At 36.1% G+C, this 12,809-nt stretch overlaps 1 protein-coding gene across 10 annotated transcripts in view; it reads left to right on the top strand.

Moving 5' to 3' along the window:
* Positions 1 to 12,809, top strand: part of CEP350 (centrosomal protein 350) — a 98,689-nt gene that overhangs the window by 65,732 nt on the left and 20,148 nt on the right. For 8 of the 10 annotated variants that reach the window (XM_036271874.1, XM_036271877.1, XM_036271873.1 and 5 more), the window contains 4 exons: positions 937 to 1,136; positions 2,056 to 2,267; positions 4,883 to 5,054; positions 9,756 to 9,916. In XM_036271874.1, the coding sequence (XP_036127767.1) occupies positions 937 to 1,136; positions 2,056 to 2,267; positions 4,883 to 5,054; positions 9,756 to 9,916 (745 nt within the window). The remainder of the gene's footprint in view (positions 1 to 936; positions 1,137 to 2,055; positions 2,268 to 4,882; positions 5,055 to 9,755; positions 9,917 to 12,809) is intronic. The other 2 variants (XM_036271876.1, XM_036271875.1) reach the window with 1 other exon arrangement.

Raw genomic sequence — 12,809 nt, 5'->3', positions numbered from 1 at the left:
TTCTCTTACATTAATTTGACATGCTGACTGTTCAAGAAATGAAGTGACAATTCCTGTGCTTTTATATGAAGTGTTTGTTGGATGCGTGGGTGCATTTTTGTTGATTAGCTACCACTGCAGATCTAACACCAGTAAAATAAGCAGCCCACCTTCTATTTAGCTGTGGCGTGTACATTTGAGGAGCGTTTAATAGTAGCTTTTTAACTACTCAAAAAACGTTTCTTAAATCAGTAATTTCTCCTAACATTTTGGAGCTAAGATATATTGGGCTATTTAATTTCAAAGATCGGGTTAAATTAAGAAATCTGAGGGATTTGGTGCCTCTCACTGCAGTAAATAAACAATTATGTTTATATGCCTAAGGCATCTGACTGTGGTGCTCAGTGTTCTCTCCATGAAAAACAAATTAACTCCTGACATTGTCTCTCTTAGGTAATGGGTACCAAACTCATTGTACATGAAGCAAAACCAGACTGAATTTGAAAAAGGGACATAAACATGTTTTTTGTTTGCTTGCTTGTTTGGGGGCTACGGGGTTTGTTTTTTGTTGTTGTTTTGGTCTTTGTTGTTTTGCGTTTGTGTGTTTTCTGGCCTAAGCCTTCAGAAAAAATTTCTTATGTTTTCTCATTTAAAAGAATCACCTATGAAAAGTGAATATATATTATCAGTCATGGTTGTGCAGATTTTGGAGATTATTTTCCCTTGAATTTACCACTCTTTTTCCTTTGCTACTCTTATAATTACAAGTAAAACATAAATTCTCTCATTTTCTGAGTAAGTTGACTAATCAAAGCTTCTGCTATCTCAAACTTTTCAGAGGAGTTGTGTGAATGTTCTTTTTTACACAGCTTGTTGATAAGGTACTGAGTGATAGCGCTTTCAGAGTGGTTTCTGCTTGTAGACTTGTTCTCACTGTTTATCATGGTGTGACCATAGGTTTCTGACAAAGCGGGAGCAAAAACTAATGCAACGGCGACAACATGCAGAAGAGCTGCTAGAGTGGAAGCGACGCTTAGATGCAGAGGAAGCAGAAATTCGTCAAATGGAAAAACAAGCTTTGGCTGCCTGGGACAAAGAATTAATAAAACCTAAAACTCCTAAGAAAGAATTGGAAGACCAGAGAACAGAACAGAAAGGTAACAAAGACTAACGCTATTCAGACTACAAATTAAAGCCAAATATGACGAAAGATTTACTTCATTATTTTTAAAATTTTTATTTGTTTGTTTAAAATATTTTTTCTTTATTGATTTTTACAAAGAGAGAAAGGGGACGGAGAGAGAGATAAAAACATCGATGAGAAAGAACATTGATTGGCTGCCTCCTGCACACGCACACACACACCCCCCTGGGAATCAGGCCCACAACCTGGACATGTGCCCTGACCGGGAATCGAACCTGCGACCTCATGGTGCATGGACCTACGCTCATCCACTGAGCCACTCCGGCTGGGTCACTTTTTAAAAAAAATATGAATGATTAAGGGTGATGAAGGTGATACATGTACAAATGTTACAGAAATTGGAAAGTTGGAAGAATATTGTGAATAGTTTTATGCTAATGTACTTGAAAACTTAGAAGAAATAGGTAAATTCCACGAAATGGAATTGGGGTATTCTATGACCAAGTGGAATTTAACACATTAAAAAATTGATAAGGTGGTGAATTACTTAGATTAAAGGAGAAAAAAAAATATATGACATCTCAGTGCATTCATCTTTTCCAAATTCTACCAAATTGTCTTCCAAAGTGTTTGGACCATCGTTCACTCCTAAACGAATGTATGAGTTGTAACTGCTCTGCATCGTCACAGACTCTCAGGCCTCAGTACCTATCACTGCAGAGTGTATGTTAGAGAGTCTCTCAGTCTGCGTCAGCCAAAATTCTTAGACTGAACAGACTTTATAGTAAATATGGTTCATTAAGTGTGGGACTAAAAGATTATATCCAAGTGCAACTACTGAAATTATGCTAAAGAAAAATATAAAGTATAGCAATGAAACATTTCCCTTGACCAAGACTGTACTTTTTCTTGTTTTCTTCATCTCTTTCTAGAAATAGCAAGTGAGGCGGAATCTCCAGTACCTTCCTACTCTCATGTACACAGTGAAATATCTATTCCGGAAGAGTTGGGCAGCCCTGCTGTGGAGTATGTACCGTCCGAGTCCATGGTTCAGGAGCAGCCGGGTAGTCCAGACCACAGTATACTTACTGAAGACATGGTTTTTTCCCAAGAGCTGGAATCCTCTCCTTCTCCTAGTAAACATGTAAGTTAGTGTGTATTTATGTTCTAAAAGATCTATCATTAAGTTATATTCTTGCTCTTAACAACGTCGACGATCATTCATACCTGTAACATACAGTATATGACATTTGAATAGATATAAAGTTTTTCATTTACTCCTAAAGGTTTATAAATACATGATTTTTAGCTTTAGTGACAGTTATAAAATTACATGCTATTAAGTTTGTTAATATTGAGAGTATAGGAACTTCTAAGGTCTTTTGATAAAGATATGTGGGAAAATCACAAGTTATTATTAAAATCTGTGTTTTGTCATATAATAGAAATAATAAGAGCTTAAACCATACCAGTATACCTTTTCTATAATGTAGTTTATAACTGCTCTATAAATCATAATCAGACAAATACCACATGATCTCACTTATTTGTGGAATATAATGAACATAACAGTCTGAGGGATGACCCAGAGACGTGGAAGTAGAATACAGACTGACAACCCTCAGAAGAGGGGGTGGTGGGAGGAGGAAAGAGATAAACCACAGAACTTATATGCATGTACGCAAAACAGATAGACATGGACAACAAAGCCGGGATTGCTGTGGGGGGATGGGGAGGAGGGTATCAATGGGGTAAAAAAGGAGAAACATCTGTAAGAAAAATAAAAGAAAAAAAATCATAATCAGAATAAAAATACGGTTTCATCTTTTTAAGGTAAATCTGAAATGGTCATTGAATCTAAATTAGAATAATGATCACTTTTAGAATAATAATGTTTTCCACATTGTCCTTAATTCTGTACTTCATAAATAAAACTTAGGTGATAAAAATTTAAACCAGAAACTTAACTTTTTCCCTTGATTTTATAAAGTGTATAAAGGAATTAACCTAACAATATCAAATATTAAATGGGCACAAACATTGTGAAAACCTGTTTTAAAAAAGTAATCCACCTAAATTTAGGATAGAATATCCTTTATTAAAGAGTATTTTTACTGTGGATGTGAAGAAAGAATAGCATTTCCCTACTGAAAAGTCAGTGAGATTCACATGTGTTACAGCACTTGAAGCATTTGGAGAACATAATTTTTTTATCCAACGAAGAGCCCATTCCATGCATGTCATGTTGCAGAATATTTCAGTGTTTTGTGCACATACTTGAAAACAGCTTTTAGGTTATAAAAAGCTTCTAATTAAATTTTTATGTTAGTGATTATCTTGTTTGTTATCTAATAATGGGCTTGTTGTATAGATAATTTACTTGTTGCATGATTCCTACCTTGCAGGAATTTACAACCAAACTGTGCCTTTTGACACAATCTTATTATTTTATTACTTGCTATAAATTGATTGGGTTTTGTCTGGCATCCTTATTGAGGTCCAGGATAGCCATCATCTGATCGAATACTAAAAATAGGGTTTTTCCTCACAAAAAATATATCAAGGAAATCAAAATGAGTGTTCCTGAAAGTGGTTTCTTGTGTGGATTATCCTCACCATATTATGTTTTAAGCCCCACCTTGAAGCTTAGCAAGCTAGGAAACTTGCCCAAAGTCACAGAGATGGGAAGTGATGAAGCTAGGATCACATCAAGCATTCTCACTTCCAGTTGATGTCAGGGTAGAAATTACGTCCTTTGTAATCTCTGTAGGCAGTCTTATGCTCCATTTTCTCCCTTTCTTCCTTCTCTTCCTTCCTTCAATAAAAGTAGTATATATTTAGTATTTAAATTTTTTTCAGTTTTATTGAGATATAATTGACATGTAACACTGTGTAAGTTTAAGGTGTGCAGCATAGAACAACTTGGCACACCTCTGTTGTGAAGCGATTGCCGCACTGAGTTTAGGTTGAGTTACAAAAAAATTCTTTTTCCTTGTTATGAGAATTTTTAGGGTCTACTGTCTTAGCAGCTTTCAAGTATACCACACAGCAGTGTTAACTACAGTCATCATGTGGAACATTACATCTCCAGTATTTATTTATCTTCTAACTGGAAGTTTGTACCTTGACCATCTTCACTCAGTTCTCTCATTCTCTGTCCTCCACCTCTGGTAACCACAAATCCAATCTATTTTTTCTATGAGTTTGGGTTTTTTTAGATTCCACATATAAGTGAGATCATCTAGTATTTGTCTGTCTGTCTGTCTGTCTGTCTGTCTGCCTGTCTATGTCTCTCTCTCTCTCTCTCTGACTTGATTTCACTTAGCTTAGTGCCCTCAGGGTCTGTCCATGTTGTTTCAAATGATATACCACATGTCCTTTAATCATTTCTCTGTTGGTGGAGAACTACCATATGATCCAGCATTTTCACTTCTGGGTATATATCCAAAGGAAGCAAAATCACTATGTTAAAGGGATAGCCACCGCCCCTGCCCCCCCCCCCCATTTAGTATCTTTTAAATTGAAAAGAATAAGAGGTAAATATCACTTATACTATAGCTACTCCTGGTTTATTATAAACATCTTCTAAAACATACTTTTTTCTATACATTTAAAAAATTGAGATCTTACCTTTATAAAATTTGTAAACTGTGTTTTCACACTTTGTCATAGAGTTATTTAAAATTTTTTGTAAGTAATAATTTTAACTGGTTAGTATCTTGAGTTTTAAAAAGAATTTACAACTATATCACAGAGCAGTTCCCATTTGGTTTTCTGTTTCAACAGTCACCTCCCAAAAGCTGTACATCTGTGTCAAAGCAGGAGTCTAGCAAAGGAAGTAATAAGACTGGAGGACAGTGTCGTCTGCCTGTCAAGTCCCATCAACCCTGTTACAGTTGGTCAGATGAGTCATTATCTATGACACAGTCAGGTAAGACTAAATAATGAAAAGTTTTTTACTTTGTACTATACTTGAATTTTTCTTAAGATCTGTCCAGCTATATGCTGGTGTGATGTTATACTTTGTTGCATTTGTTTTGTTAATCCTCATTCGAGGATATTTTTCCATTGATTTTTAGATAAAGTGGAAGGGAGGGAGGGAGGGGGAGAGAAAGCGAGAGAGAGAAACATAAATGTGAGAGAGACACATCAATTGGTTGCCTCCCGCATGACTCAGATCGGGGATTAAACCTGCAACCCAGATGCATGTCCTTGATTGGGAATCGAACCTGCAACCTTTCCATCAGCAGGCTGATGCTGTAACCACTGAGCCAAATCGGCAAGGGCACTTTATTGCATTTGATAATACACCTTTTTTCTTGACAAGATTAAATTGCATGATTCTTTGCTTTTTATTGATAATTAATTGTATCCCTAATTACAATAAATATGACAAACTTATATTCTCTGATGTTAACAGGCATCATTTATTTATCAGGCATTTGTAGTATTTTCTATGTGTCGGGCATACTTATGTGTTCCTATTACACTCTGTGCTTCCACTTGTTACACCAGACAGCATATCACTTGCAACCAGATATTACCCAGGAGGTCTCCCCTACTAGAGTATAGACTTCTGGAAAGGAGAGTCTGTGTTTTGTTAAAAATTGTAGTACCAGAACCTAGCAGGTACTTTGCATTGCATGTGGTAGGTATTTATGAAATGTTTCTTGAATGAATTAATGATGACCATAAGGAGAGATGGCAGGTGTTGGAGCAGGATAGCATAAAGTGGGAGGAAAAGTAGAGAACAGACTACAAATAGCAGTGGGCAGCATTGTCTATTTTCCCATAACCTCTACCCTACTATAAATCTCTCTAGTATATAGATTACAAAAGAATGAGCAGCCTCTATTTAAAAGACTTGAAGGTGTTGATCTTGGGAAGTATATCTAGACAGACAATGCTTGGTTTATGTGGGATACATAATACCTTATTAGCCCAGCTGGTGTGGCTCAGTGGTTTAGCATTGACCCATGCACCAAGAGGTCACCAGTTCAATTCCCGGTCAGGGCACATGCCCAGGTGGTGGACTTGATCCCCAGTGGAGGGCATGCAGGAGGCAGCCAATTGATATTCTTTCTCATCGAAGTCTCTATCTCTCCCTCTCCCTCCCTCTGAAGAAAAATTATTTAAAAAATAATATACTAATACCATATTAAGTGTATAGCTTCTGAGTTCATTTTTAGTTTACTTTTTTAACTCAGTGAGGCAATTAATTTGAAAGTCTAAAGCCTTAATGTCAGTTTTCATAGCTAAACTATGTCAACTCATAAATTTTTCTTTAAAAAACTTTTTTTATTGAATTTATTGAGGTGACACTGATTAATAAAATTATGTAGGTTTCAGGTGTACAATTCTATAATACATCATCCATATATTGTATTGTGTTCACCACCCCAAGTCAAGTCTCCTTCCTTCACCATTTGTCTCCTCTATATTCTCTTCAGCCTCCCTCTACCCTTCTTCCTTCTGATAATCACCATGCTGTTGTCTGTGTCTATAAGGGTTTGTGTTTTGTTTTTGTTTTGTTTTTAATCTCTTCACCTTTTTCACCCAGCCTCGAAAGCTTCTCTCTCCTCTGACAGCTGTCAGACTGTTCTCTATCTATGAGTCTGTTTCTGTTTTGTTTGTGAGTTTATTTTGTTCATTAGCTTTCACTCATGAGTGAAATCATATGGTACATGTCTTTCTCTGACTGACTTATTTCACTTAGCATATACCTAGGAATAAATTTAACCAAGGATGTACGTGGATTATAAGACACTGAAGAAAGAAATTGAAGAAGATACAGATTAAGTGAAAGCTTAGACCATGTTCATGGATAGGAAGAATTCACATTATTAAAAAGTCCATACTAAAACAATCTATAGATTCAGAGTAATTGCTATTAAGATACCATTGGCATATTTCACAGAACTAGAACAAATATTTCAAAAATTTATATGGAACCACAAAGGACCCCAAATAGCAACAGTGATATTAAGAAGGAAGAACAGCTCTGGCCATTTTGGCTCAGAGGTTAGAGCATCGGCTTTTGGTCCAGAGTGACTTGGGTTCGGTTCCCACTAAGGGCATGTACCTCAGTTGCAATTTGTCCCCAGCCCTGGTTGGTTGGGTGGCAGCCACTTGATGTGTCCCTTTCACATCAATGGGTGGCAGCCACTTGATGTGTCCCTTTCACGTCAATGTTTCTCTCTCTCTCTCCCTCCCACTCTATCTGAACAAAAAAATGGAAAAATGTCCTCAGGTGAGGATAAAAAAATAAAAAAAAGAAGGAAGAACAAAATTGGAGGAATCATGCTACCTGATATCAGACTATACTACAAGGCCATAGTATTCAAAACATCATGGTTCTGCCCTGGCCATTGTGGCTCAGTTGGTTGAGCATTCTCCCATGCACCAAAAGGTCATTGGTTTGATTCCCAGTAAGGGCACATTCCCAGGTTTCGGGTTTAGTCCCCAGTCAGGGTGCTTAACTGGAGGCAACCAATCGATGTCTCTCTCCCTCTCTCTTCCTCTCGCTCTAAAATCAATTTTTAAAACAACCATATCTTTGGGTGAGGATAAAAAAAAAACAAAAAACACTAACTTTTCAAGTTTTAGAAGCATATAAAGCTTATCAAACTAATAGAAGGTACAGTTTTAGAAGATCAAAGATATGGATTTATACTTTATTTTAGAAAGATTATAATTTTTAGCACAACCTGCAATCCTATCCTCAATTATTGTACTAGCATCATCAATTGAATCACTGTAAAACCTCCCACTAAGAGTTCAGAACCTTTCAACTCTGAAACCAATTGATTACTTTTTTCCAGAAATTAGAAGCAAGCATGAGGGAGATATTCAGTAGTTCTCTCCACACCACTACCTTTTTTAGTTTTAAACTAGAATATATATTACCTAAAATATTGCCACATAAAACATTTGTTTCATGTGAATATTAATACTGCCACCATTTACTGAGCTCTCATAGTAGTCCAGGTACTGTGCTACATGCTTTACATACTAGTTCGTCTTCACACCAGCTCTAGAGATGGGTAAGGGCTAAACACCTGACCAATTATGAGCAGCAGATCCAAAGTTGAAAACCGCCTTTATCATTATTTCATTTTATGTGTTGATCAGTAAGTAGTGAGCTTTGCCCAAGCTAAGGGCTCAGTATGGTGCCACTGCTGGTATAAAATGGGTACAACTTCCCTAGTATACCTTATATCAGTGACATAGAAATGACAGGAACTTAGATTGCATTATTTTTAATCCAGATATTTGGATCACATTTTTTTTTAAAAGACTATAATCTTTTTGTATTTAAATAAATTCATAACTATTTCTTACACAAATTAATCTGACGTACCTGGGGTGGGGGTGGGGGGATACCCTGGTTATAAATATATGATGTAATGTTGTAGTTGTATATCTGTATCTTCAGATTTGTATACAATATTTTTATTGTAAGGTTATTAAATGCTTACTCAGCATTAGCATTTGGAAATGACACCATTGTGATTCAAGGAGGAGGTGTAAGGAATAGTCCTTTTTTTCTGTGTAGTTTCCATGTGTAGTGAAGCATTGTCTTTAAGTGATACCTATTTTCATAGTATGTGTGTGATCCTAATTATAATGAAATGTCTTTTTCATGATTTTACTATGACTGGACAGCTACTCTGTGTGTATATATGTATATGAACTTTTGGGAAGAAAATAAGATTTAACTAGCTTCATTTCAGATATTTTAAGAGCTTCCAAAGAAAGGTTACAGCACAGTATATTTCTTTATAATTTCTCTTCTCTTTTATGTGATATTAAGATCATCTGATGACTCATAATCAGTTTAAAATGGTAAAATTCCACTTTGATTTCAATATGACTTTAAAACTATTAAATTATCTATGAATAACTAAGGGGAAGACCCTGACTGGTTTGGCTCAGTGGTTGGAGCTTCAGCCCACAGACCTAAGGGGTCGCAGTTTTGATTCCTGGTCAAGGGCACATACCTGGATTGCAGGTTTGATCCCTAGCCCTGGTTGGGGTCGTGTGGGAGGCAGCCAATTGAAGAGTCTCTTTCATATTTATGTTTCTCTCTCTTTCCCTCTCCACTTCCACTCTCTCTAAAAATCAATGGAAAAATCTCCTCCTGTGAGAATTAACAAAAAGTAAAAATAAAAATAAAACAACTAAGGGGAAGGACAGTTAAAAATGACTAATTTGTCACCAGGAAAAAGTTTATTATAGAACACCTAAATTCCACTAGCCTAAAAGTTTATAAACTTCCAACTACTTATCTTTCCAAGACAGGGTAACTTGAGTTTATTTACAATTCCAAATAGTATGATTATAAAGTGAAAATAGAGGGACCACCCCCACCAAAAAAAAATAGAGATTTAGGGGAGAAGAGGAATGCAAACTCACTAATACAATTTTTTCAGAAGCTAAAATTTCTTCTTTTTAAATGTTAGGTTGACTTTATTTTTTATTTTTTAATTATTTTTCAATTACAGTTTACTCAATATTTTGTATTAGTTTCTACACTGTTAAATGGAATATTACATTGCTGCTTTTCATTAGTCATTATTGTTAACTTTACTCTTAAGTTAAAATTAAATAAAAGACTCTGTATCTCTTTCAGAAACTACATCTGACCAGAGTGACATTGAAGGTAGGATCAGAGCTCTGAAGGATGAACTGCGGAAAAGAAAATCAGTGGTGGACCAGTTGAAGAAGGAGCAGAGAAAACGGCAAAAGGAGAGACTGAAAGCCCAGGAGGCCAGCCTGATCAAGCAGTTAGAGGTTAGGCTGGGAGGGAAGGGCTTCCACATGGGCCGATGCAGAGATGAGCCTCAGATGTTTCGCGTGTCGTTAATAAAGTCCTGAGTTAGGATTTTTCAGCATTAGTTTGGTGCCACATTTTATCCTAATTCTTAAAAAAAAATATCTAGGGCTATCTAAACAAACTCTTGCTTACAATACTAAGTTAAATATTAAATTAAAATAGTAAATATTATATTATTAGGTATTAAAGTAAATATTAAAATTAATTAAAATATTGAAATAAGATTTCTTTCTGAATAAGAAAGATTATACCCATGAAAGAAAGATTGATATCTATGCTCTCTTAAGCGCAAAGAACCATTAGATAAATAATTCTAGCTGTTGGAACTGTTCCTGCCCTTTTTGTTGTTGTTGTTAATTCCCACTCGAGGATATATTTCTATTGATTCTTAGAGATAGTGGAAAGGAAGGGAGAGGGACGGGGAAAGAGATAGAAACATCGATGTGAGAGAGACATTAATTGGTTGCCTCCTCCGTGAACCCTGACTGGGGCTGGGGATTGAACCCGTAGCCCAGGTACGTGCCCTTGACTGGGAATTGAACCTGAGATTCTTCCATGCAAAGGCTGACACTCTAACCATTGACAAACACTGGCCAGGGCTATTACTGCCTTTAAAAAAATGTTTTTTATTGTTAGAAGAATGTTTCATGCCACATAACTTATTAGTATGGCTCTTTGTACTATTTGGATGGCTCCTAAATAACTCTAAACTTGACTTTCTCCTGTGATCTAGCAGCCTTTCCTGATTCTGTGGGCTGGAAACCTGATTTTGATAGCTTCTTCATTCTGTTTTCTCCTGTTCATTCAGTCATCAGATGTCACTGATTCCTTTTTATGAAGCTTCTTGCTTGTCCTTTTTCATTCCTACTGCCATCAAACTATTTGGGGCCCTTATGATCTCTTGCCTCTACTGTCTGATTAGACTCTTAAATGTCCCTGCCTCTGATTGTTTCCCAATTGCTTGCATACACTCTACCAGCCTAGTGTTCGTTATAGAATTGGTTGAAACCCTCCTATTCATCACAAGAATCCCTTTTCATAGCATCACCAGAGAAGATCCTTCAGCTTCTACCCAAGCACTTCCAATAACAGGAAATTTCAAAGTTTCAAGGCAACTTTGGTTTCATTGTTGGACTCTAGGTGCTCTAAGTATCAGAAAGCTTTTTGTTATGTTTAACCAAGATTTCTGTCCTTTTAATTGTCCTCATTGTGGCAACACCAGGCACGTGTTCCTGCTACATTTATTAATTCAATTAGCAAATATTCAGGTGCCTATGTATGTGTTTGGAAATCAGCTAGTTATACGTATTTTTTTCATTTTATTCTCAAAGCAGTGAAGCGTGGATATTACTGTTTCTGTTTTACAGATGAGGAAGCTGAGTTTCAGTGAGATTGATGTTCAGGGACACATAGCTCAAATGTGGTAAAGCTAGGGTTTTAATCTAGCTCTAATTCTAAATCCTGTGCCCCTAATGTCAATACTACACTGTCTTCCATCTGGAAAATAGGTCCGCTGACAGATCCGCAGAAAATAGACATTTACACAGTGTTAAGCAGTGGGCCTGGGAACTGAGATCGAAACTTACACAGATGTTTAGAATTAAGAAAAAGTGGTTAGGATATAGTGGCCATACTAGGAAGTTCATGTTGGAAGGAAGTGGAAAATAAAATTTAAATATAAAGAATCATGTTCAGGACCTTAGAAATCAGACTGATGAGTTTGGATTTTATCCTACAGATCAGTAGTCTTCACCCTGACTCCACACTGGAATTAACTGAGGAGCCTTTTGAAAAATACAGATACCCAGGCTTTCAGAGATTTTGATTTAATTGGTCTAGGGTGGGGCCTAGGTTCTAAAAGCACTACTATAGGTCATGAGCCATTGAAAGCTAAAGAAATCTACTAGATTGAGTAGCATTGCTCAAAAATGTTCATTAATGGATATGTTATCCAGAAAGATCTTTAGAGAAGTGCCATAAGGATCTATTTTAGTCAGCATTGTATCAAATGGTTAAGTAAAGACAAAAGAATATTCTGTGTTTAGGTTTTAAAAAGTATAGTATATGATGCAGAAATACATAATCATAGCAGTTCACAATTTTTAAAAAACCTTTTGGATTATATTTGACCACGGATTTACTAAATCAACTGCACTTACATAAGTGTCACTTTCAGATCTGAGACGTCCTCATATATACCTAGTGAGCTAGATCATCTAGCTGCAGTATATGTTTGATACCAGAAGATAATATGGATAGTGGGCGTCGTAAAAGTAGGAATTTTAGCCTAAGTTTTAGGGATCTTTAGCAATAGGCAAGCATCTATCTTCTCATTAACTTCTTCTATAATACTTATTGACAGCCTGCTTTGTGTCAGGCACAGTGGACATATAGTCCTGAATAAAACAGCTGTAGTCTCAATAGTGAGAAATGTAAAAGTAGCTTAGAAAACTAAAGAGAGATTTAATAGATGGAGAGCTTCCCTTAGATTTCATACAAATTGGAATTATAAATTAGTGAAGTTTTATTTACAGAATGGCTAATGACTAGGAAACATTTTCTGCAATTCTGAACTGTCATATTCCCAACCACAACCTTCTCTGTGTTCAGGATTTGTATTCCTAAGAGCCTACTCTTTATGAAGCTTACTGCCTTCAAAACTCAGCATAATGGCTAACTTCTGTAAAGTGTCATGGAAGTATTAGGCCATCCTTTAAAGAATAATTATATCAGCTAAAGAAGTGTTTTAATGTGGCAGGGCCTAAATTATTGCTTCATACATATTCAGATTCTGCAGATTGAGACTTTATCATTTCCTAATTGATATTTGGATTACAATTCTGTTTCTTG

This window comes from Molossus molossus, unplaced genomic scaffold, assembly GCF_014108415.1.
Source record: "Molossus molossus isolate mMolMol1 unplaced genomic scaffold, mMolMol1.p scaffold_m16_p_20, whole genome shotgun sequence".
In the NCBI taxonomy this organism is placed as follows: Eukaryota; Metazoa; Chordata; class Mammalia; order Chiroptera; family Molossidae; genus Molossus; species Molossus molossus.
Note: the sequence above shows the minus strand (reverse complement) of the source record. Positions and strands in the feature narration are given on the sequence as shown.